This window comes from Phocoena sinus, chromosome 2 (genome assembly GCF_008692025.1).
Source record: "Phocoena sinus isolate mPhoSin1 chromosome 2, mPhoSin1.pri, whole genome shotgun sequence".
In the NCBI taxonomy this organism is placed as follows: Eukaryota; Metazoa; Chordata; class Mammalia; order Artiodactyla; family Phocoenidae; genus Phocoena; species Phocoena sinus.
Window position 1 is genome coordinate 41455606 of NC_045764.1, and position 22297 is coordinate 41477902.

Below are 22297 nucleotides of genomic sequence, written 5' to 3' on the forward strand. Positions count from 1 at the left end.
GAAGCCATCTGGTCCTGGGATTTTGTTTGTTGGAAGATATTTAATCACAGTTTCAATTTCAGTGCTTGTGACTGGTCTGTTCATATTTTCTGTTTCTTCCTGGTTCAGTCTTGGAAGGTTGTGCATTTCTAAGCATTTGTCCACTTCTTCCAGGTTGTCCATTTTATTGGCATAGAGTAGCTTGTAGTAATCTCTCATGATCCTTTGTATTTCTGCAGTGTCTGTTGTTACTTCTCCTTTTTCATTTCTAATTCTATTGATTTGAGTCTTCTCCCTTTTTTTCTTGATGAGTCTGGTTAATGGTTTATCAACTTTGTACATCTTCTCAAAGGACCACCTTTTAGTTTTATTGATCTTTGCTGTTGTTTTCTTCATTTGTTTTTCATTGATTTCTGATCTGATCTTTATGATTTCCTTCTTTCTGCTAACTTTGGGGTTTTTGTTCTTCTTTCTCTAATTGCTTTAGGTGTAAGGTTAGGTTGTTTATTTCAGATGTTTCTTGTTTCTTAAGGTAGGATTTTACTGCTATAAACTTCCCTCTTAGAACTGCTTTTGCTGCATCCCATAGGTTTTGGGTCGTCGTGTCTCCATTGTCATTTGTTTTTAGGTATTTTTTTATTTCCGCTTTGATTTCTTCAGTGATCTCTTGGTTATTAAGTAGTATTCTTTAGCCTCCAATGTGTTTGTATTTTTTACACATTTTTTTCCTGTAATTGATATCTAGTCTCATAGCGTTGTGGTCAGAAAAGATACTTGATACGATTTCAATTTTCTTAAATTTACCAAGGTTTGATTTCTGACCCACGATATGATCTATCCTGTAGAATGTTCTATGAGCACTTGAGAAGAATGTGTATTCTGTTGTTTTTGTATGGAATGTCCTATAAATTTTAATTAAGTCCATCTTGTTTAATGTACCACTTAAAGCTTGTGTTTCCTTATTTATTTTCATTTTAGATTATCTGTCCATTGGTAAAAATGGGGTGTTAAAGTCCTCTAGTATGATTGTGTTACTATTGATTTCCACTTTTATGGCTGTATTTGCCTTATGTATTGAGATACTCCTATGTTGGGTCCATAAATATTTACAACTGTTATATCTTCTTGGATTGATACCCTGATCATTATGTAGTGTCATTCTTTGACTCTTTTAATAGTCTTTGTTTTAAAGTCTATTTTGCCTGATATGAGAATTGCTACTCCATCTTTCTTTTGGTTTCCATTTGCATGGAATGTCTTTTTCCATCCCCTCACTTTCAGTCTGTATGTGTCCCTAGGTCTGAGGTGAGTGTCTTTTAGACAGCATATATACCAGTCTTGTTTTTGTATGCATTAAGCCAGTCTATGTCTTTTGGTTTGGGCATTTTATCCATTTACATTTAAGGTAATAATCGATATGTATGTTCCTATTACCATTTTCTTAATTGTTTTGGGTCCGTTATTGTAGGTCTTTTCCTTCCCTTGTGTTTCTTGCCTAGAGAAGTTCCTCTATCATTTGTTGTAAAGCTGATTTCGTGGTGCTGAATTCTCTTAGCTTTTGCTTGTCTGTAAAGGATTTAGTTTCTCCGTTAAATCTGAATGAGATCCTTGCTGGGTAGAGTAATCTTGGTTGAAGGTTTTTCTCCTTAATCACTTTACATATGTCCTGCCACTCCCTTCTGGCTTTCAGAGTTTCTGCTGAAAGATCAGCTGTTAACCTTATGGGGATTCCCTTGTGTGTTATTTGTTGTTTTTCCTTCGCTGCTTTTAATTTTTTTTTTGTATTTAATTTTTGATAGTTTGATTAATTGTGTCTTTGCATGTTTCTCCTTGGATTTATCCTGTATGGGACTCTCTGTGCTTCCTGGATGTGATTAACTATTGCCTTTCCCATGTTAGGGAAATTTTCAACTATAATCTCTTCAAATTATTTCTCAGTCACTTTGTTTTTCTCTTCTTCTTCTGGGACCCCTATAATTCGAATGTTGGTGCGTTTAATGTTGTCCCAGAGGTCTCTGAGACTGTCCTAAATCCTTTTCATTCTTTTTTCTTTATTCCGCTCTGCAGTTGTTATTTCCACTATTTTACCTTCCAGTTCCCTTATCCGTTCTTCTGCCTCAGTTATTCTGCTATTGATCCCTTTTAGAGAATTATTTATTTATTTATTTATTTTTGGCTGCGCTCGGTCTTCTTTGCTGTGCGTGGGCTTTCTCTAGTTGTGGCGAGCGGGGGTGACTGTTGCGATGCGTGGCCTTCTCATTGCAGTGGCATCTCTCATTGCGTGCCACAGGCTCTAGGCACGTGGGCTTCAGTAGTTGTGGCATGTGAGCTTCAGTAGTAGTGGCTCACAGGCTCCAGAGTGCAGGCTCAGTAGTTGTGGTGTACCAGCTTAGTTGCTCTGCGGCACGTGGGATTTTCCCAGACAAGAGCTTGAACCTGTGTCCCCTGCACTGGCAGACGGATTCTTAACCACTGAACTACCAGGGAAGCCCGATAATTTTTAATTTCATTTATTGTGTTGTTCATCACTGTTTGTTTGCTCTTTAGTTGTTCTAGGTCCTTGTTATACGTTTCTTGTATTTTCTCCATTCTGTTTCCAAGATTTTGGATCATCTTTACTATCATTATTCTGAATTCTTTTTCAGGCAGACTGCCTATTTCCTCTTCATTTGTTAGGTCTGGTGGGTTTTTGCCTTGCTCCTTCATCTTCTGTGTGTTTCTCTGTCTTCTCATTTGCTTAAATTACTGTTTTGGGGGTCTCCTTTTCGCAGGCTGCAGGTGCGTAGTTTCTGTTGTTTTTGGCGTCTGTCCCCAGTGTCTAAGTTTGGTTCAGTGGATTGTGTAGGCTTCCTGGTGGAGGGGACTAATGCCTGTGTTTTGGTGGATGAGGCTGGATCTTGTCTTTCTGCTGGGCAGGTCCACATCTGGTGGTGTGCTTTGGGGTGTCTGTGGCCTTATTATGATTTTAGGCAGCTTCTCTGCTAATAGATGGCGTTGTGTTCCTGTCTTGCTTGTTGTTTGGCATAGGGTGTCCAGCACTGTAGCTTGCTGATCATTGAGTAAAGCTGGGTCTTGGCGTTGAGATGGAAATCTCTGGGAGATTTTCACCGTCTGATATTACGTGGAGCTGGGAGGTCTCTTGTGGACCAGTGTCCTGAACTGGGCTCTCCCACCTCAGAGGCACAGCCCTGACTCCTGGCTGGAGCACCAAGAGCCTATTACCACACAGCTCAGAATAAAAGGGAGGAAAAAAAGAAAGAAAAAAAGAAGAAGATAAAATAAAATAAAATAAAGTCATTAAAATATAAAATAATTATTAAACAAAATTTTTTAAGTAATAAAAAAAATAAAGAAAGAAGAGAGCAACCAAACCAACAAACAAGTCCACCAATGATAATAAGTGCTAAAAACTATAATAAAAAAACCCCCCAAAAACGGACAGACAGAACCCTAGGACAAACGGTAAAAGGAAAGCTATACAGACAAAATCACACAGAGAAGCATACACATTCACACTCACAAAAAGAGAAAAAGGGGAAAAATATGCATATTGTTGCTCTCAAAGTCCACCTCCTCAATTTGGGATGATTCGTTGTCTCTTCAGGTATTCCACAGATGCAGGTACATCAAGTTGATTGTGGAGATTTAATCCGCTGCTTCTGAGGCTGCTGGGAGAGATTTCCCTTTCTCGTCTTTGTTTGCACAGCTCTTGGGGTTCAGCTTTGGATTTGGATCCGCCTCTACATGTGAGTCGCCTGAGGGCGTCTGTTCTTCGCTCAGACAGGACAGGGTTAAAGGAGCAGCTGATTCGGGGGCTCTGGCTCACTTAGGCCGGGGAGAGGGAGGGGTATGGATGCAGGGTGCGCCTGTGGCAGCAGAGGCAAGCATGACGTTGCACCAGCCTGAGGCAGGCCGTGCGTTCTCCCGGGGAAGTTGCCCCTGGATCCCGGGAACCTGGCAGTGGCAGGCTGCACAGGCTCCCCGGAAGGGGGGTGTGGATGGTGACCTGTGCTCGCACACAGGCTTCTTGGTGGCAGCAACAGCAGCCTTAGCATCTCATTCCCGTCTCTGGGGTCCGCGGTGATAGCCGCGGCTCGCACCCGTCTCTGTAGCTCCTAGGTGTTCTTAATCCCCTCTCCTCACGCACCAGGAAACGAAGAGGGAAGAAAAAGTCTCTTGCCTCTTCGGCAGCTGCAGACTTTTCCTAGACTCCCTCCTGGCTAGCCGTGGCGCACTAACCCCTTCAGGCTGTGTTCATGCCGCCAACCCCAGTCCTCTCCCTGCTATCCAACCGAAGCCTGAGCCTCAGCTCCCAGCCCTGCCCGCCCCGGCGGGTGAGCAGACAAGCCTCTTGGGCTGATGAGTGTCAGTCAGCCCTGATCCTCTGTGCAGGAATCTCTCCGCTTTGCCCTCCGCACCCCTGTGGCTGCGCTCTCCTCCATGGCTCCGAAGCTTCCCCCCTCCGCCACCGGCAGTCTCCACCCGCGAAGGGGCTTCTAGTGTGTGGAAACCTTTCCTCCTTCACGGCTCCCTCCCACTGGTGCAGGTCCCATCCCTATTCTTCTGTCTCTGTTTTTTCTTTTTCTTTTGCCCTGCCCAGGTACGTGGGAAGTTTCTTGCCTTTTGGGAGGTCTTCTGCCAGCGTTCAGTAGGTGTTCTGTAGTTGTTGTTCCACATGTAGATGTATTTCTGATGTATCTGTGGGGAGGAAGGTGATCTCCGTGTCTTACTCTTCCGCCATCTTGAAGCTCCCTCATTGGCTCTTTTAAATATAATTAACAATCACTTGCGATCTAATATTAAAATAGTGCTATAATTCAACTTAAGACAGAAAGCCTCTGATCTGTTCCCATCCTGCAATCTCTGTCTAAATTCTTCAAAGAAGCTAGCTTTAGATGATAATACATCTGCTTAATGGCTTCCTTTTGACCCTTTCCTTTCCAACTAATTGAGCTGGCTTATCTCTGCTAAATAAACACATCCCCAGACACAGCACCCACTCACAGCCCCATAGGAAAAGTAGAGTGAGTTTCCTTCTCCCATGTGCTTTATATTTGTAGTATCTGAGTGTGGAATCAACCCCTGAAGAATTTGGTAATGGCCTATTAGAAGCATGTCTCCCCTCAAAGCAAAGAGTGAAGGTCATAAGAGTTTTTACTGATACAGGTCTTTCTGTACCTCCCCCGAGTTCTTCAAATCCCCTCACCCATATATTTGTGGGCACTTACTGTATTGTGAGGAGGGCATGATTTACAGGAAGATACAAACTTCTTTGCAAATGCTCCTTGCTGAGTCAGGTTGGGCTATGAGATTAATTTCTATGGAAAGTGAAAATTCTTAAGAGCCTGCCTCCAGTCTACAGAGGGGAAATGGAGGCAAATCCATGAAGAGATATGGGCACAACTGGCTTCAGCAGATAAAGATGAGAATGGAGTTTCTGTAGAGAACCCTCACCAGGGCAAAGCAGGGCACGTATGACCGTCCTAGGGTATGCAGGCCCAGGAAGTTTAGTTTAGTTTAGTTTTGTTTTGGAGATTCTGTCTATACAAACAACTGGATGCACTCAAAATCAGCATGTCAGCAACATTCCGTCTGCCCCATCTCATGTCATGCTGAGGACAAAATACCACACCAGACCGCAAGAGTGATCTCCTTGCCAGATCATCACCCTTGAATCAAGGACTGGCCATGGAGTCTCAGGACAGCCCCATATGCATGTGTTCCAGAGCTTCTCCTCCTCAAGGTATCCAGTCCACCTCACTGAGGTATTAGGGCATCAGAGAGCACCCTGAAGGGGGAGGAACAGACTGGAGCCCTGTTGATACACTGCCAACCCAAGCCCATCTCAGGCCCAAAGGAGTACTTTACACATTTCCAGGAAGGTTCTCCAAAGTCCTGGGTCTCCTAAGGAACGGGGCCCACAACAGAAGTCCTTCTGGCTCAGCTCTAAGGGCATTTCCAGATAAAGGCATGATGAGGAACTTTCCACAGAAGAGGAAGTCAGTCCATTTCATAAGCCCAACACTGAGTCAGAAAGTTCCTCCCACACTGCACTGTTATTGTTGCCATAGACTGTCACCAACTTGAAAGACAGGGTCCACCTTCTGCTGTTTTCAAACCCCTGTGCCTAGCACCAAGACAGACACTTACAATGTTGTCAAATAAATGTTAAAAATCCTACCTCAAGGCAAGTTTGATTTTCATTATACAGTAGAGCATCTTAGAGAAATGAATAGTGTCTTGAAATTAGGTTAGAAGGCTTAGTTCAATCTCTGAGTTTCAGTCACCTCGTCTTAAAATGAAGGAGCTGGACCAGCAGATCCTTAAGGACCTTCCAACTTTAGATCCTATGACTTGAATATCTATGACTGGCCCTAATAAGGGAGGGATTACTGGCTTCCCAAAAAAGATGAGAGGGATTTAAACCAACAAACCTAGTCACCAAGGTTTAATATATGTAGGAAACTATTCATTCCACCATCAGCTACAGGCTTGGAGTCAGGTGGCAAACGCACTAATCACTCTGTCAGTAAGTTGAGCCTGTGTTGCTCATTCCCAATAGAAGCACTTGTAGGGCTGGGGTGGAATTTTTTTGTTCCTGTTCCAAGGTATCTGAGTCCAAGTGATCGGGAGCACATGGTTTCTGAAACCCCAATGTGAGCCCTTGCTCTGGAGACCACAGAGTCTAATTATATTGAACAGAGAACAGCAAAAGTCACAAAGCCATTAATGGGAGGGTAAGGGGAAAATGAACACCCAGGGAGAAATTCAGTAGCTATTTTGAAAAACAGGAGATTTTGCTTCTTTGTCTCAATGACAAAGTCGCTGAGTCACCCAATCGCTCATGATCTCAGGCAACGCATTAGCTTTGGTTGAGTCTGCACTCATCCAAAAAGTGGAATGGTATGATGGTCGGAGAAAGCCCAGAAGGTCTGGCTCTGAAAAAAACAGTAGGGATTTTGGGGGAAGGGAAAAGAGGTGCAGGACATATTTTAGAGCTTACAAACTGAAGATGAAATCACCATAAAGAGCTGTCAACGAAGCAATGCCTAGTAATCCTGAACTCAGGCAAAGCTCAAATGCCAGAGATGCCCTGAGATCAGGACTCTGAAGGGAGAAGATCACTTAAAACTATTCTATGCACAGACAACAAGAGACTAAGCTGAAGAATTTGCTTATGAGGCTTGCTAAAGACGCAACACATACCTCTTCTCCTCTTGTCAAAGTGTTTGAGCCCAGGTAAAGCACACAGCCTCTGAACACCATGACCTCATAGAAACCCAGGCGCCCAGGAACTCCTGAGCCTGATGAGTATAACTCACAGCATGAGAGCCCTGCTGAAAGCCTGAGAGGACATTGAGGGGGTGTGAATGCTGGAAATGCTGTCTTCTGTGAGGGTTAGACCAGCAAGGTCCTGAACAGCACATTTCCTGACCTCCTGCCTTCTTGGGAAAGCTCCAGAGAAACTGTAAATGAAGGATGAAGGAACCATCTCAGCTCATGGATGTCCTGAGTTCCCTTTCTCAAAGGATGGTGCAATGGTCAGGGAATACAAGGGAGCTCAAGGTCCAACCTCTGCTAGGAAGACTCAACCCGTTTCTGATTGACTCTGATGTTTTTGAGGCAAGAGAGGCCAACAGAGTTTAAAGTCCTGGGAAATAAACCAATGATAACAGCTGATAATTCAGCTTCAAAGGTTGGGTTAACTATTGCCATGTGAAAATGTTGGCCATGCTTTGGAAATAGTTATGTGGACAGACAGTGGAAATTGTCATTATTTTTACCAAGACCCTTAGGTCCACCCTGGAAATGAGGGCACAAAGGTACAGAAGGTGTTGAGACATGGAACAAACACAGACTCTTCTAAGGTCACAAGATGAGTCAGCCACAGACAAGCAATTCATCTTTGCCTCAAAAAATTTTTCTACTTAGTGAATTTGGAAAGCTCAAAGACAGCTTTGGTGCAGATAAACAAACTTGTTCACAGTAGAGCAAGCTAGCAAGAGCTAGCTCACCCTGGCCCTGTGTCATTTTTCCCTCCCTGATTCTATAAAAAGCTCCCCCATAAATTCTAAAGCCCCATAAATTCCAGCTGAATGGATTATCAGACCAAATACTGGAAGCCTAGCTCTGTCTCAAATAGGAAGCAAAATTTGAATGTCGATGCTGCCTGTCACATCCCCTCAAACGCAGATCTTTCTCTTCTGCCAATCTCAGTCAGTTTCCCCAGACAACTCTAAGTAAAAGACAAAAGACCCCGTCCAGTGAGACTGTTCTCTTTCAGGCTGATGGTTGCTGCTTCTCATTCTCTAGAATGAGTCCCCTCCCGCAAGGCACCTCGTGCAAGAGAGTTCTGGGTAGACCAGCTACTTCATTTCCCAGACATGTTTAGACATGATAGAACCTCAAATGTGAAGTTGGCTTGGTACCAAGAAATAATAAGATAATAAATATGAAGTGCCTACTATAGCACCCACTCAGTAAATGTTGGCTTTTATTCGTCATTAGATAGGTTATTCAAAAAATATAAAAATTTTTTAATTGAAGAATTTCTTTTAAATTGAATTAAGAGCCTACCATGGTCCTGGCACTTGGGTAGGACCAATGGATAACAGCAAGATAAATATAATTTGACTTCTACCTTTAGGAGGTTTAGAATTTATATGGGAGAGAAGACACACACGCCAACATGGTGCAGAGTCAAATCTGATATATATTAAAGGAAAATATGAACAAAGTGCTGGAGGAGGGGAAATTCCTTTTGTCTGGTGAGGTGAAGCAGGCACCATAAGGTAGGGTCTGAAGAATGGGGGCAGCTTCTGCCATTCAATAAGGCAGGGCTGCCCTTCCAGAGGGAGGGAAGCACGTGAGGAAAGATCTGGAACAGGACAGGGCATCCCAGGTGCAGGGGTAGCTGGATAGAAAGAAAGATGAGAGGAGGACTAAAAGGGAAGCATGGAGATGGAGATAGCGACACAATCTTGATTGCTTTGAAGTCAGGAAATACCAGTGGGAGGGCTACAGGAGCTGTCTAGGTCTGAAGAAAACTGCTCAGACTAAAGCAATGGTCATGAAGGAACAGGGGCAAGCCGACACAAATCTATGACAGTAAGACTCTGCCAGCACGGTGGGTATTTGGGAAGTGAGGAAGGCTTGGAATAGCCACCTCCCCTGAGAGTGAGGGCTGGCACAAGGCCACAGAGGGTGAGTGACATTGCTCTGCATGCCCCTTGTCTCTAGAAGGTGTGTGGTTTGTTTCTCTGTCATAAATCTTGCCCTGAATACTATCTGGAGACAGGGTTTTATTGGAGGACAGCTGCATCACTAATTTTAGGTTTGTGCTAGAGAAATAGGGCAGGTTTAATCTCCAGGGCAGGGAGGAGTCATAGTGACACAACGCTGGGCATCTGTTCCTACAGAGGCATCCAAGAATAACTCTCCCGGGGCTTGCTAGCATTTGGAGGCTGACACTCAGTAAAGCTATTCACGTCCCCTGACATGTTACTTCATCCCTGAAAGACCCCTTCAAACTCTCAGGTTCTGGCATCCAAGTGGAGTTGAGTAGAACTCATTGGGGTACAACTTAGTTACTATTTGGGAAACGGAGTTCATGTGAGAAGGTGAGTAGTGGCAGAAACTTCCCATCTGCGTGTTTGCCTCTAGCTTTGCTGCCAGATCTGAAGCAGGCAGCCAAGTACCCAACAGCACTTATATTCATAACGAGGAACAATATTAAAGCACCTCAAAGCTTCCAAGATTTTTGGCACAGTATTTCTTAATGCCCCCAACAAACCTAAGAGGTAGGACTTGATATTCACACTTTGAGAAATGTAACAGTTTAGTTAAGAAAGGATAAATGACTAGCCAAGGAATCAGCTAGAAAGAGGGGGACAAGGTGGGTCTTCTGATTTTAGCACCTTTGCTCTTGTCTTGCTGCTGGAGGCTGGGGGAAAGGCAGAAAACAAGGCAGCTTTGGGAAAGAATTCAAAAGCAGAGGGAACAGACATTTATTTCGCCTTTGAGAGGAAAGAGCCATACGATGGAGGAGAAAGACTCCCCCTATCATTAAGCAAATTGGTCCATGAGTATGTACGTTTAGATGAAACACACATTTAGGTTAACAGAAATTTAACAAAGTTTAACCGCTTGTGATTGTCTTATATATGGTGGTTTAGAAATCAACTGCTGGACATAGACTGTGTAAGGTACTCCGGTGGTGGTTTAAGAGCTAAGGCTCATGTATCAGACAGGGTTTAAATTCCAGCTCTTTCACTTAAATCCCAGCATGTTACTTAACTTCTTTCAGCTTCAATTTTTTTTTCCCTGTAAAATTGGGGAGAGTAATAGCACCTGTCTCGCAGAAGAGAGGAGAGGATCAAACGAGATAATGCATGCTAAGAGCTTAGCATGGGGCAGAGCACATAATAAATGCCATGGCAATGACAGCTCTATCGAAATGGTTGGTGGAAAAGCCTCTCCCCGATGGAGGCTTGGTTTTAATTTGGCACTTGGATCAAGAAGGGGAATCATCTTGTCTAACTTTTACAGAACAGACCAGAAATGCAGAAATATGCCCGAGGTCCCTGAAAAGTCATTTTGTCATCAGAAACATCCACCCCTGTTTATCCCTGGGGTTACTTTCCAGGAGAAAAAAAGCAATAGAGATGGCAACTAGCAAGAGTCTCTGAGAAGGGGGCTTCTGTGCTTTGTTGCTTACTCCCCCTAGCTCAATCTGAATAGGGAAGACGATAAAAGCTATCAGGATCCCAGAAGGGAAGGGCCTAGTGCCAAGGTAGGCTGGGAAGGGCTTGCCTAGAGGAGCTCTCCAAACAACATGGTACCCGAGTGAGTACTGTGTGATACTGGTATGTGGATGGGCCCAGGAGACATCACTAGATTTTCACATGATGTAGGGTAAGCAACCAAACATTCCTGAGCTGCCAAAGAGATACATGGAGACAATAGCAGATTAGAAGAGTCCTGGTGAGTAAGGCAAAAAGATATGGCTCATGCATTGCTGACCAAAGGACACGTTAAGACTGCATATGTCAGCAGCAAAGGCCCACACACCACGATAAAAACCGAAATATCCAAATCAAACATATTCAAATTGAATAATGGAAGTTTAAGAGGGAAATAAAATATAATTACAGAAAAACCAAGAAAGTTAATTTCTTTGGTCACTGAGCTTGTGACTGAAGTTTCATACTTAACTAAATGAGGATCCCTTGACGGAATTTAGCTGAACCCCATTTTGCAATACATTTGCACTTCAGAGAAGAGATTTCTCAAATGAGGCACATGAAACACTGACTCCCCCAAAAAAAGGTGGTCTGCAAACAAAAATAGTTCCCTAACCAAATTAGTTTGGGGAAAGGGTATATACTACATACCCATCTTGAATATTCTGAATGTGTGTTGGCTTTATGAAGGCTTTGAGAAGTCTTACAGTAAAGAAATATACCTAACTTTGTTTAACCCAGTACTTCTCAATATATTTGATGAGAAATTTTTTTTTTTTACCAAGATATAATGTTTTTCACTCTAGGAAATGCTGGTGTAGAGAGCTGCAGGTGAGAATGGATGATAATGGCATTATTGTGGTTACCCAAGAGAAAAATAATCAGGTGGAAGATGAGCTGACGATTGATGCTGGGATGCAGAAAATCTTATGGCTGGTCATGGAAATGCTACTTTGCCAAATGACCCCATATATCTTGGAAATTGGCTGAATTTTTTTCTAATATTCTTTCAAGGTCCTCGCTGAGTCACTCCCATAAATGATGGATCTTATTGGTTCCAAATATCTCTAAAGCCTGCGTCTCTGACCCTTTTTTTAAGTTTGTGATTCAATTCTCTCCACTCCAGGAGGCAGGGCCAGGGAGAACAGGCTGAGTTTCACTTTCCAATCATAAAAACACATCTCAAAACTAGCACACAATCAGAATTTCATATCAGAAATTTAGGAACCCTGAGAGCATCATCTTTCCCTATGATGTCTGGACTGTCTTTTAAGGGCTGTACTCACTATGGTAGAGTCTGTGATTAAAAGAGATACCTGAGGGCTTCCCTGGTGGCGCAGTGGTTGAGAGTCCGCCTGCCGATGCAGGGGACACGGGTTCGTGCCCCGGTCTGGGAGGATCCCACATGCCGCGGAGCGGCTGGGCCCGTGAGCCATGGCCGCTGGGCCTGCGCGTCCGGAGCCTGTCCTCCGCAACGGGAGAGGCCACAACAGTGAGAGGCCCGCGTAACGCATAAAAAAAAAAAAAAAAAAAAAAAAAAAAAAAAAAAAAAGAGATACCTGAAGGCTTCAGGCAAAAAACAAGGGCTTTTGAGTCAGACAGATCTGGCTGGATTCAAATCCCAACTCTGCCTTTTCCTAGCATTGTGACCTTGGATAAGACTCTCTCCACATCTGAGTTCCCTCATCTGAAAACGAAGATGATATTACATCCATTCAGGTTATTGTGACAATCCGAGGAAATGATGCATGGGTGGGGAGGGATGCGAGTTGAGACAGGATAAAATCACAGTACCATATCTACAAGGGGGAAGTCGTCGCTCAGTGAACTGGAAGCACCAAGAGAATATCTATGAGACCCCATATCTCTATCTACTACAAAGAAGACAAAAGTACTAAAAATTGCTCTGTACCTGATTACTCGGGTGCGCTTCTGGGTATAAGGGGTGATGACCTTGAGAAGCAGTTCCATCGCTCCATTAATTCCCAGCATGGCTCCAGTGGTGACTGAGAAAGACAAAAGCACACTAGTTATTGACCCATCTGAACCAAGCATTATTTTCAGCATTACAGAATGAGCCTAAAATATAGGGGAGGTCCATCACCTTTCTTACCAAAGGCAACTTAAAAGCAGAGAAACTCTATGGTCTTTTATCCCTGGCTTGGAAGTTAAAGATTATCTGAAAAGCACACATTATCTTCCCACACTATCTCTTTCTCAAAAGGGTCCCAAGCCATGAAATTATGTTTTTCACTTTCTGGTGGCCCATTGCCCTACTCCTTTGTATAGTCAATCAGAATAGCCAAGGCAATTGCCGAGCAGATTTTTTCTGTAAGCAGATCTTTGGGTTTCTGGCAACTACTTAAGTTCAAGCTGTTTCACCCACCACCGACTTCCTATATGATACATACATGCACACACACACACACACACACACACACACACACACAGAGCCAGTATCTTAAAAAACACTTTCTTAGACGTATTTTGCTGTTTGGAGACTTCACAATGAAGAAAAGTCGTAAGTGAATGGGATAAGTTTCAATCCAACTTGGATTGACTTCTTTAAAACTTCAAGAAGCAATCTAATAAAGAAGATAGTGCCCTTTTTGTTCCACCCCGGTTCCAAGTTCCCCTACAACATTTGCACTCGGATCGCCCATCACTAAAAGGCTACGGCTTGACTATACCTCTATCCATTAGAATGGCAAAGGAAGAATCAGTTGGTCCTGCTCAGAGGTAACTACCAGAAATTTTTGCCTTTTTGCCCAATTGGATGGCTATAAAAACAGAGTGATAGATCTGAATAATAGAAAGAGACCGAAAGGGGTAGCTGGTCATCCTGGTGGCTTCAGGTAAGTACTTTGGATACAAAACTTCTCATCTCTGATGATGCCCCAGCCACTCTGCAATATTCCCAGCACCTCACTCCACTCAGCTCACTTTAGGAAGAGCTCTGATCACGTCAAAAATAAGAGGAACCCACAGGATACAAAATGGAATCTTGGCCCGAGGCAAAACTTTCAGTGGGAGAAGGAAAGAAGGTTATCTTCCAAGGTGTGACCCTTTTTCCTTTCCTTCACTATACTGTTGTAGTAAAACAGAGACCTATGAATGCCTTGTGCTTTGGACCAGCTTTGTTCCAGGAAATATGAGTGGAAACAAGGAGGTCAGGGAGAAGCAAAGAGATAAAAACAAGGGAGGCTTATACTGGCTTGCTCCAAGCCTCAGGAAAGGAGGAAAAATGAAAAACTGGAGTCTCTAATATAGTTCAGCTCAGTAAAGTCCACCAGAGAGAGACTGAGGCTGATGTCTTAGTTATCACCAGGAGTGCGTGTTCCTGGAATACCCTCTATGCGTTCGTCCCTCCTGAGGCTAGTACAGGCAGTCATTGAATGGATCAAAATTCAAGAATTTGGCATCCTAGTTCTGCCCATCAATCTTCCCTTCCCATGGCTACTAACTCAGTCCTTACTTCTAAATTGGCAAAACATGCTGGAGTAAACTCCTGGCAAATAATTCAGCAAAATTCTAGTATTAAGTAGAGTTAGAGAGGAAATAGTTTTAAGAGCATGAATTCTAGCATGGGAGACTTTAAACTTGGAACTGAAAGAGGATAACAATAAAAAGTCCTCACTAAGTTCTTCCACGCTGGATGCCTGCCCAAGGTTAGACCTCTGGCAGCTCTATAAGCAACCTCACCGGCCATCTGAGAGCTGCCGAATGGTTCGCTGGCTGTCACAGACCCATTACGGTTCCAGCCAATTCCTTCTGCAGATAGGAGCTGTTTAGCAAACTTGCTGGAACATTCAACAGTGGCTAACAATTCACCAAAGAGACAGCAACCCATGGGCTTCATGAACTCTGCTTGCCTCTCATCAGTAAAGTCAACGTGTAGAGAGTGATCGTATTTTTTTTTAATATTTTATGGAACAGTTCATACAATAAATGTTGTCTTAGGAGACACATGGCCACCTCCTCATACCCACAGGCACATCTCAGCATTTTTCAGAGCTCCCTGCTGAAGGAATTCTTCAAGATCTCTATAATCAATGTATATAATAAGAGTAAGTTATTCATCTTAACTATTCTTTACGAAACCAAAATAAGATACTTCAAATCTCGTGCTGCTGGCAAGCTCCAAATGGGGGTGACACACCTTCTGCCTCCTCATTAATAAGAGTTGTCCTTTATACAAAGCCACAACTTCTCACTTAGATTTTCCTTTATTAGAGATGGGTTTGGACAGATTCTTTCAGCCTCTCTCAAATATTCTCTGATTTTCTGCTCAACATACATGAATATGAGTGGAGATTCTGTCTGTGAACACGGAGTCAAGCATCTGTCTCATTATTCCCTAGAAATACTTTCTTTTGATGGGTCTTCCATGCTTACTCATGGAGTTAACCAATGAAATATGTCCCTAATATTTTGTTAGTTCTGAGGATAGTTACGGAAAAAGGTCACCACCTGTTTACTCCCCTTATGTGTGTGATTCCTATTATTTCAAAGGACTGAGGGAAAAGATTAGAGCAGAGAAGAAAAACTAACACTTAGCAACTATTATGTGACGAACTTACCCGTGAACATGATCTTACTTATCCCAACCACCAAGTCTATGAGCTCTTATTACAACTGTAATTTTACAAAGGAAGAAGCTGAGGTTAAACAGGTTAAGTGCACACATCATATGACTCTTAAGAAATGAAGTCAGAGTCAAGCCCAGGTCTTCTTGGCTCTAAGCTCATGTCCTTTCCTCTAGAGAGTATTACATCTAAATAGTTGTCACTTTTGTTCTGTAGGAAAGGGGCTTCGAAAGGAGAAATAAAAGTCTGTGTTCTTTACACTGAAATAGGTGGTACAGAATATAATCTATTAAAAACTGTATCTGTATGGAGAGTAGAATAAACATGAATTTTGCAGTTAGAAACTTAGCCCTCATGACTTATCTGTATGAACTCAAGCAATTTCTTCATTCTTCTAAGCTTCATTTTCTTTTTTCTTAGCTATGAAATGCTGAGTCTACATACAGGATGGTTATGATTATCAGAAATAATTCAAATCAGGAGATGGCAAATAACATCAACCCATGTGCCATGATATATCAAGTTACCTGAAAGACTATGTTGAGAAGCATTGGGAGATAAACTTTGGTAAAGGATGTCATGAGCAATGAGTGACTTCAGGGACATAGTGGAGAGACTTGTGATGTGAGGGTCGCTCTTGACAGCTGTAACACATTGCTCTGTGCCTTGGATATAAGGACTGAATAAAGTCTGCCTTCCCCTGCCACAGGTCTTTTTCACCTTGTAGTACTGACAGAGAGACGTAGAGTGCTAAAATGTTTTAGCTCCCAAGGGAAAACAATATGGCTCTCTCACTTTAAGCACTGGCTCAAGAGTTCTCCATGGCTGAGAAGGAAATGAAGAAATAACTTCTCACCTCTACGGTCTCTAGAACATGAGGCTCCTCCTGGTTTATTTATCTTGTTGGGACTACATCTGTCCTCCACCCATGCCCTCCTTCCAACCACACCCCCAAGTGGTTTCCAGGTGTCCCAGCCCAGATCTGGAAGTCACCCCCAGAGAGTCACAATTGAGTTGCTTACCACTAAAGGCAAAGACACGCAGAGCCCAGAGACAGTGGAGGAGGTTCTGGCTGTGAGACAGGTTTTTCCTCGCCAGAATCAATGTCACATCAAGTGCTTCAAATTCCAGTGCCTTCTGTCCAAACTTTTTATCTATGAACACAGATCAATCCATCTTAGTTGTGTTTCACATTAATTCTGAAGGTTGTATAATGTGTGGGGGAGAGGAAGACAAAGATGGTGGAGTGAAGAAGATTATCATGGTCAATGAGACTTTTCGGGTCTAGTAGAAAATGCTACTAAGTATGTCCCCATTGGAACCAGATGACTCAAAAGAGGTAATCGAGGGTATACATATGGTCCATTATTCTTCAATTAATATTTACATGAAGTCTTGTGGGTTGTATGACTTGCACCCCCTATATGTAAAAATGTTTCTGGTTGTCCTCAAACATGAGCTACAGTTTAGCTGGGTATAAATTTCTTCCTTTAAGACAGTTCCAGAAGTAAGGATACTTAAGTTACATAACATTCAAATGCATTGTGTGAACCTTGATTGGATCCTCCTCTGAACATGTCTGTAAAAGGCATGCTGGGAACATTTGAAGAAACTGGAATGAATATAAATATGTATGATTGTTAATTTTGTTAGATTTATGACCATGGTATTATGATTATATAGGAAAACGTCTCTTTTCAAAGAAATGCACTCAAAAGTATTTAGGAGTAATGCTATCTCTAATTTTCCTTAGAATATTTCAAATAAAAATAAATAGGTTAAGGAAATATGGCAAAATGTTAACAATGGTTAGATCTAAGTGATAGGTATAGAAGAGGTCATCTTTCTATATGGTAGAGAACTTTATAATAAAACATGAAAACATAATTTCAGAAAATAAAATTTTCTCCCCAAATTTCTCTAAATTATTGATTCAAATAACCTGATATTCAGTGTTGTGGGTTAGTCATTATTATTTTAATAATTACTAATAATTATTAATATTATTTAATAATTAGTAATAAGCATAAAAAATAAAGGGAAAAATATTTTTTAATTCTATGCTCCTGGCTCCCACTAGGGATAATATGTGACTGTGCCACCTGTCACATTTGTTTGTGTCCTTTCCAAAGTGCAATGCCCAAATCACCATGTTTGTTTTTGCAAGAATACAGTCACTACCAGATTCATAGCAGGTAGAAATAAGTAAAACAGAGACAACATCCTAAACCTCGTTTACCAATATTTATCTCTGGACCACAAGACACCAAAAGGCAAAGAGACTGTGACTGAACTCATATGACCCGCTTCCTTTATCAGAAAAGAAAGATACCTATCTGGCTCCATTCATGAGCAGCCAATCTCATTTCTATTCTGTTCAGGTCAGCCCCTGACAGCTTGAATGTCAGTAACAAGGACTACCATCTTTATTTAATGGCAGAAGGTGTAATTATGACAATAATAATATCAAGGTCCATACCTTGAAAATCACTGCCCTGGTGCATCACTCATCTCTCTTTCTCCTATGAAACCTACATGACTCTTGTCCATCAAGCTTCTGGCGCCACATGCTAAGCAGGCAACATACAACCTTGCTTAATCCTTACAGCAACCCAAGAATTATGTACTGAGACCCATTTTGTAGATGAGAGCCCAATGGTAACTTGCTCAAGGTCACACTGCTAATAAATGTCAAAGCCAGGCCTAAAACCCAGATCTGACTTCCCAGCCTCTGCCATTTACTACCAGGGTGTATATCATGTCTTTTCTGTCTGTTTTTGGAGTTCACTTGGCCCACTCTTTGTTTTGCTGACTTCTTCTTATCTTTCAAGTTTGGGCTCCAATGTCACCTCTCTCTGTCCACATCATCTTAGAGGAACATCACCTTTTCTTTTCCTTCCAGTTATTATCTAGTTAATTATCATTGTCTGCTATTATCTAGTTAATCTAGTTAATTATTCTGCCCTTCCCCACTTGAATGTAAGTCCCATGCGAAGAGGCCCCTTATCTGTCTTTGTGACAGTGATGTTCCCAGTGTCTAGAACAGTGCACAGCCCTGGGAGACATGGAGTAAAAATCTGTTGAATATTCAACAGATATTCAATGAATATTGGTTCTATTGGTTTTGTCTGGAACATGCTCATGCAGGTGCTGGCTGATGCCTGGGTCTCAATCATTATCTATGAAATGTAGAATGGACTCAAATCACAGCTCCAAACATTGAAAGGAAAGAGTATCCCAGAGCCCTGTGCCCTCAGCTGCTGCTGCCTGCACTGAGCATCAAAGATCCAACTTTTGGAGAACCTGAGCTTCTCGACTGTGATTTATGTAAGAATGCACACAATCGGAGCTTAACTGTTAGGACTAATTTGCAACGTTTACATGCATCCTGAGTGCCCAGGCTTTTTCAAATGTGCTCCAAAAATTTCTAGGGTTGTAGGGAGGTGTTTCAGTCTTCTATGAGGAAAGAGAAATGGATGTGCGGCATAAGTGGAAAGAATTCTAGACCCCCATCGTCTCTTTAACCAAGGAAGCTCCACTTCTATGTGACATATTGTAGTGAGTTGAAAACCGTGCCCCAAAATTCATGTCTGCCTGGAACCTCAGAATGTTATCATATTTGGAAATATAGTCTTTGCAGACTTAATTACTTAAGATCATACAGATTTGGATGGGCCCTCAATCCAATGGCCAATATCCTTATAAGAGGAGAGGACACAAAGAAAGACACAAGAGTAGAAGGCCATGTGAAGATGGATGCAGAAATTGGAGTGATGTGTCTATAAGCCAAGAAACACCAAGAATTGCTGGAAATTACCAGAATCTAGGAGAGAGGCATGTAAGAGATTCTCCCTCAGAGCCTCCAGAAGGAACCAATCTTGCTAACCTCTTAATTTCAGACTTTTGGCCTCCAGAACTGTGAGAAAATAAATTTCTGTTGTTTTAAGCCACCAGTTTGTGGTAATTCATTACAGCAGCCCTAGGCAATTAATGCATTTACATAACGAACCTCCATATAAGATGTTATTTGAAGAAATGTTCCATTTATTTTTAAAGTGATTGAAAACCTCCTTGGAGTATCTCCCCTCTGTCCCCCATATGCCTCATGCCCCATGTAGTCCATGCCTGCTCTGGGTCCTGTCCGAAGCACCTAAGTACCTTGGATTTGCTGACATCTATGAACCTCTCCTGGACCCTCACCTTCCAGGTGAGGCTGGGGCTGGTCCTGCCGTCACCACCAAGGTGTCTATACCTCCCTGTTGCTCCGCCCTGTACTCCCCCACAAAAGATTCCCAAATTGCTCTCATGATAACATCCCCAGATGCCCTTTCAGTCATCTTTGGGTCCCAGGGGTATGGGTACCTCGTAGGCCAACTTTGGCCAGCAGCCGGAAGAGGGGCAAGAGGATATCATAGTCTGGAAAAGCCGTCCTGGCTGTGTCCACCAGGGTCTGCAGAAGGGCTTCGCTACCACCCTTGCTGATCACGTAGCAAATCCTCCGGTCTGTGCCTGAGGGGGAAAGCAGAGGAGCGCTGAGCCTCAAATAACTACCCTCATTTCCTTGGAACAGAAAGCAGACCCCACAGCTAGAGACAGAACAAGGATTGGTTCATTTCACCCCAGAAATGAAAACTGTGGAGTTCTTGAAGCAACTTGTGTAAAGTTGTGCTATTAGGTAAGGGGCCAGGGTTGTGGGGTGGGGGTGGGGTGCGAAATGGAGAAATAATGGAATATTTCAGAACTTGCAGCAGCTGTAATAAGCGGAGCCTAAAATCTACTTTCCTGAGAATCTATTAAGTCTCAGTGTATCTGTGCACTTGTGTTGCATGTATAGAAATATGCATATAGGCTTATGTATAATCATATACTTAATTAAAGAGGGATCAGTATCCCCTCAGCTATAGGTTTGAATCATCTACAAGAGGGTTTGGTTTGATAGCTTATCTGGAATAATTTCATGGATGGTGTTAATGATTATTTGGTGCTGACCTTCAGTAACAGACCTGCGGTAAATATGGAAACAACCAGAATAATCCCTTGAGAAACAAACATCTAATCACACGTCTAGGGAGTTTGAAGAGTGTCTGGGGCTAGGGTAAGGTATATTGGTCTTTCTACCTAAGAATAGTTTTAAACATCTTGCCCCAGGACAAGCTCAAAAGCAGTGATTACATTTCAACTTGGAAGGGGACCCACGTGACTCTCTATGTACTTGGACAAAGGTGGCCAACAGGGTGGGAGATTATTAGCAAAGAAGACCCTCTGATTTTTCATCCTCTACTAAAGGGGCAATAATCACTACCTATTTCAGAAGGAGAACTCCAAGGTTTCATTCTAAGAGTTCCAGACACCACTGGACAAATTGAAGGCAGAAGTACCACAGAGGACAAGTGGTCTTCACCTACAGAGGGTACCTCGTGCAGAAGAAGGGAAGTCACCCTGCCATTGGAGGGCAGCACAGCCTATGGAAAAACCTCAGTATGAGTGGACCCTTCCTCCTGAATCTGTAATCTGAGGGTTTGTGGCTTTGGAGCGACATTCACTTCGGTATGGTCTGTTTGGCGATAATACGTCTTTCTAATGCAATGTGACTGGCTACATAGAAGTGAAAACTGAGTAAATGTTGGAATGTCCAAGAAGCTGTGTTTTCCAAGACCCTCACATGGAAATGAGCTAATAGAGGCGTGCCCCAGTTAACTCAGTTGATGCCAATATAGTCACCTCTGTCATCTTATCTCTGAAAATGTAGTGGCTGACCACTCTGCTAAGTCCAGCTCCTGCCTCATCTTCCTGTCTCCACTGGACATATGAAGGGAGCTGCCAATACTTGGCTCTCTAAATGGGCCACGATGAGGGAAGCAGGGGAGGCAACAGGTTGAATTGCTGAGGGCTGGAGGTCCTTGTCCCCAGAAATGAAGTATCATAGAATCACCACCAAGAGTCTAATTCCCTCCTAAGTTTGGATCACCATAGGGTGAGTGACAAGACTGAAGAGCACAAAGTACAACCATCCCATGGTGATTCTGTCTCTCACAGAAAACTTGAGCTGGAGCAAACCCCCAGGCTACATAGGTCCCTGGGAGACACTACAGCTGCATGCCTCCATGTCCACCATACAAGGGATGAGGGCATGGCTTACTCACCAACGGAAAGCAGATCTCCGAGGACCTGGAGGATGGTCAGGGTGGACTCCCTGTCAGAGGAGCTCTGCAATGAAAGCACAGGCAGCCATTTTTAAGAAGGAAGGTGAGGGTGCAGCCACTATGGAGAACAGTATGGAGGTTCCTTAAGGTTACCATATGATCCAGCGATCCCACTCCTGGGCATATATCCAGAAAAGATGAAAACTCTAATTTGAAAAGATACATGCACCTGAATGTTCATTACAGCACTATTTACAATAGCCAGGACATGGAAGCAACCTAAATGTCCAGATGAATGGATAAGGAAGATGTGGTACATATATACAATGGAATATTACTCGGCCATAAAAAAGAATGAAATAATGCCATTTGCAGCAACATGGATGGGCCTAGAGATCATCATGCTAAGTGAAATAAGTCTGACAGAGAAAGAAATATATCATATGATATAACTTATATCTAAGTTATATCATAAAACCTAAAAAAAATTATTCAAGTGAACTTATTTACAAAACAGAAATAGACTCACAGACATAGAAAACAAACTTATGGTTACCAAAGGGGAAAGGTGGGGGGAAAGATAAATTGGGAGTTTGGGATTGACATGTACACACTACTATATATAAAATAGGTAATCAACAAGGACCAACTGTATAACACAGGGAACTATACTTAATATTCTGTAATAACCTAAATGGGAAAAGAATTTGAAAAAGAATATATACATGTATATGTATAACTGAATCACTTTGCTGTACACCTGAAACTAACACAACATTGTAAATCAACTATACTCCAATATAAAATAAAAATTAAAAAAAAGAAGGAAGGCAAAAGAAAGGAGGTG

The 22297-nt window shown here is 42.5% G+C and overlaps 1 protein-coding gene across 1 annotated transcript in view; it reads right to left on the bottom strand.

The window, feature by feature from the left end:
* The window catches only part of AGBL1 (ATP/GTP binding protein like 1), a gene marked incomplete at its 5' end in the record, with an annotated part of 671581 nt that extends 650061 nt beyond the window's left edge, over positions 1-21520 (bottom strand). The window contains 4 exon segments of the mRNA XM_032621686.1: positions 12634-12727; positions 16330-16461; positions 19670-19816; positions 21451-21520. Coding sequence (XP_032477577.1) covers positions 12634-12727; positions 16330-16461; positions 19670-19816; positions 21451-21520 — 443 coding nt within the window.
* Positions 21521-22297: the final 777 nt, after the last annotated feature.